At 36.8% G+C, this 1,585-nt stretch overlaps 1 protein-coding gene across 1 annotated transcript; it reads right to left on the reverse strand.

Moving 5' to 3' along the window:
* Window positions 1–367: 367 nt before the first annotated feature.
* On the reverse strand, window positions 368–1,585 carry LOC18033528 (acetyl-CoA-benzylalcohol acetyltransferase). The gene has a single exon (XM_024186582.1). The coding sequence runs from the start codon at window positions 1,583–1,585 to the stop codon at window positions 368–370; it is 1,218 nt and encodes a 405-aa protein (XP_024042350.1).

The following is a 1,585-nucleotide window of genomic DNA, read 5'->3' on the forward strand; positions in this document are numbered from 1 at the left end:
ACGAACAACATAAGGTATATTAGAACACCCCTTAATCTTTTGTATACACTTTAAATTAATTCCCAACTCAACTGGCATCTCCATTAGAAATTAATAACTAGTTTGGTATTGAGGTTAAGCAACTAAAACTTGAAAGGTACAGCACTAAAGTGTTTAGTAAATACTATCTACTACAATTTGAAAACTACGTTAATTGGACGCCACATGTATATTATAAAAAGCCTACAATATATTTGTTATTTTTGTAAAAATTATTATTTAAAAATCATATTAGCTACACATTATCAAATTTTACTTCATAATTATAGTTTTTTTTTCATAATATACTAAAATTTAAAAGTTACATCACATCAATAACAACCAAGCCCTAAGTGCAGTTTCTACTTATATACGGATCTTGTAGAAAGTGAAACATGTTCTCCTCTTCCAAGCTCACCCAGGCTTCAATCGCGTTACCTTCTTTGTTGTCCAGCAGTATAACAGTTTCAAAGGACATTCGTATACCACTCACCCATGCGGGCTTACCCCAGCCAAAATCTACATAAATCGGAAACCTACAACAACTTGTATACGTGCAAACATCTGCCTCATCTTTATTTAACTCTTCACAATATTCTTTATAAGAATCAATCACGGCCGAGAAGAAATCATCATCACCAAATTCATCAGTTTTTGCAGAGTCCAAGCTAGGGTTTCGAAATGCATTGCCAATCAAATCGACAAAGTTATGCAACTCCATATTACTCTCATCTGCATTAAACCTTGGGTTAGTGAATTTGTAGAGGTTTCCATAGCAATTTTCTGATACTCGTGGAACAGTTTTCCCTCTCAAATTCATTGGAAGCATCAGCAGAAAGTCCCTCAAGTGGCCACGTTTTGCTCGAAGGGCACTGATGTGAGCCTTCCATATTAATGCTATTACCATCTGAACTCGAGTGACTTGGCGATCATCAACTTCAGCCTTTAGCTTCGTTATTGCTTTCCCATCAAATAGAAATCTCTTGGTGACAATCTTCAGTCCAGATTTTAAAGGGGCTGCTGCAGCCTCGATGTTCGGTAAGTCCCTTACAGCTGGGAAGAAAATACCCAATTCGAAACTAGGGCTACTCACTTCATTTAACCCTAAACGGCATGACTTTGCCCATGCGTTGATGAATGTTGAGAAGGCGAATCCATCAGCTATTCTGTGCGACATGCAAATGCCAATTGCTAATCCACCGCAGTTAAACATGTTGATTTGTGTTGCTAGTAAAGGACTTGTTGCTGATTCAGCATAACCATTTGGAAGAAACTTGTTTAATAGATCAGTCTCAAATTCTCCATTGAGAATACGAGAGAGTTGGCCATCAACTTTGGCCTCTATAAATTCAACTCCTTCATCGTTGCAATTTACCAAGGCATTTTCACTGTCATATCTTCCGGCTAGTGGGTAATAAAGGGTTAGTATTTCTGATAATGATTTCTGTAACAAGTTTATGGTTACAATATTTTGAGGCTTGTTGTTATTGTTGTCATTTGCTGGGTAGTAAAAAATGAAAGGCATGTATACTGGGGGAGCATGCTGATCAATGAATGATACTTTCAT

This window comes from Citrus clementina, unplaced genomic scaffold (genome assembly GCF_000493195.1).
Source record: "Citrus clementina cultivar Clemenules unplaced genomic scaffold, Citrus_clementina_v1.0 scaffold_9, whole genome shotgun sequence".
Taxonomy (NCBI): domain Eukaryota; kingdom Viridiplantae; phylum Streptophyta; class Magnoliopsida; order Sapindales; family Rutaceae; genus Citrus; species Citrus x clementina.

Bases quoted from the DNA above. Each gene is read 5' to 3' on its own strand.
- LOC18033528 (XM_024186582.1), bottom strand. From the start codon at position 1,585: ATGAAAGTATCATTCATTGATCAGCATGCTCCCCCAGTATACATGCCT.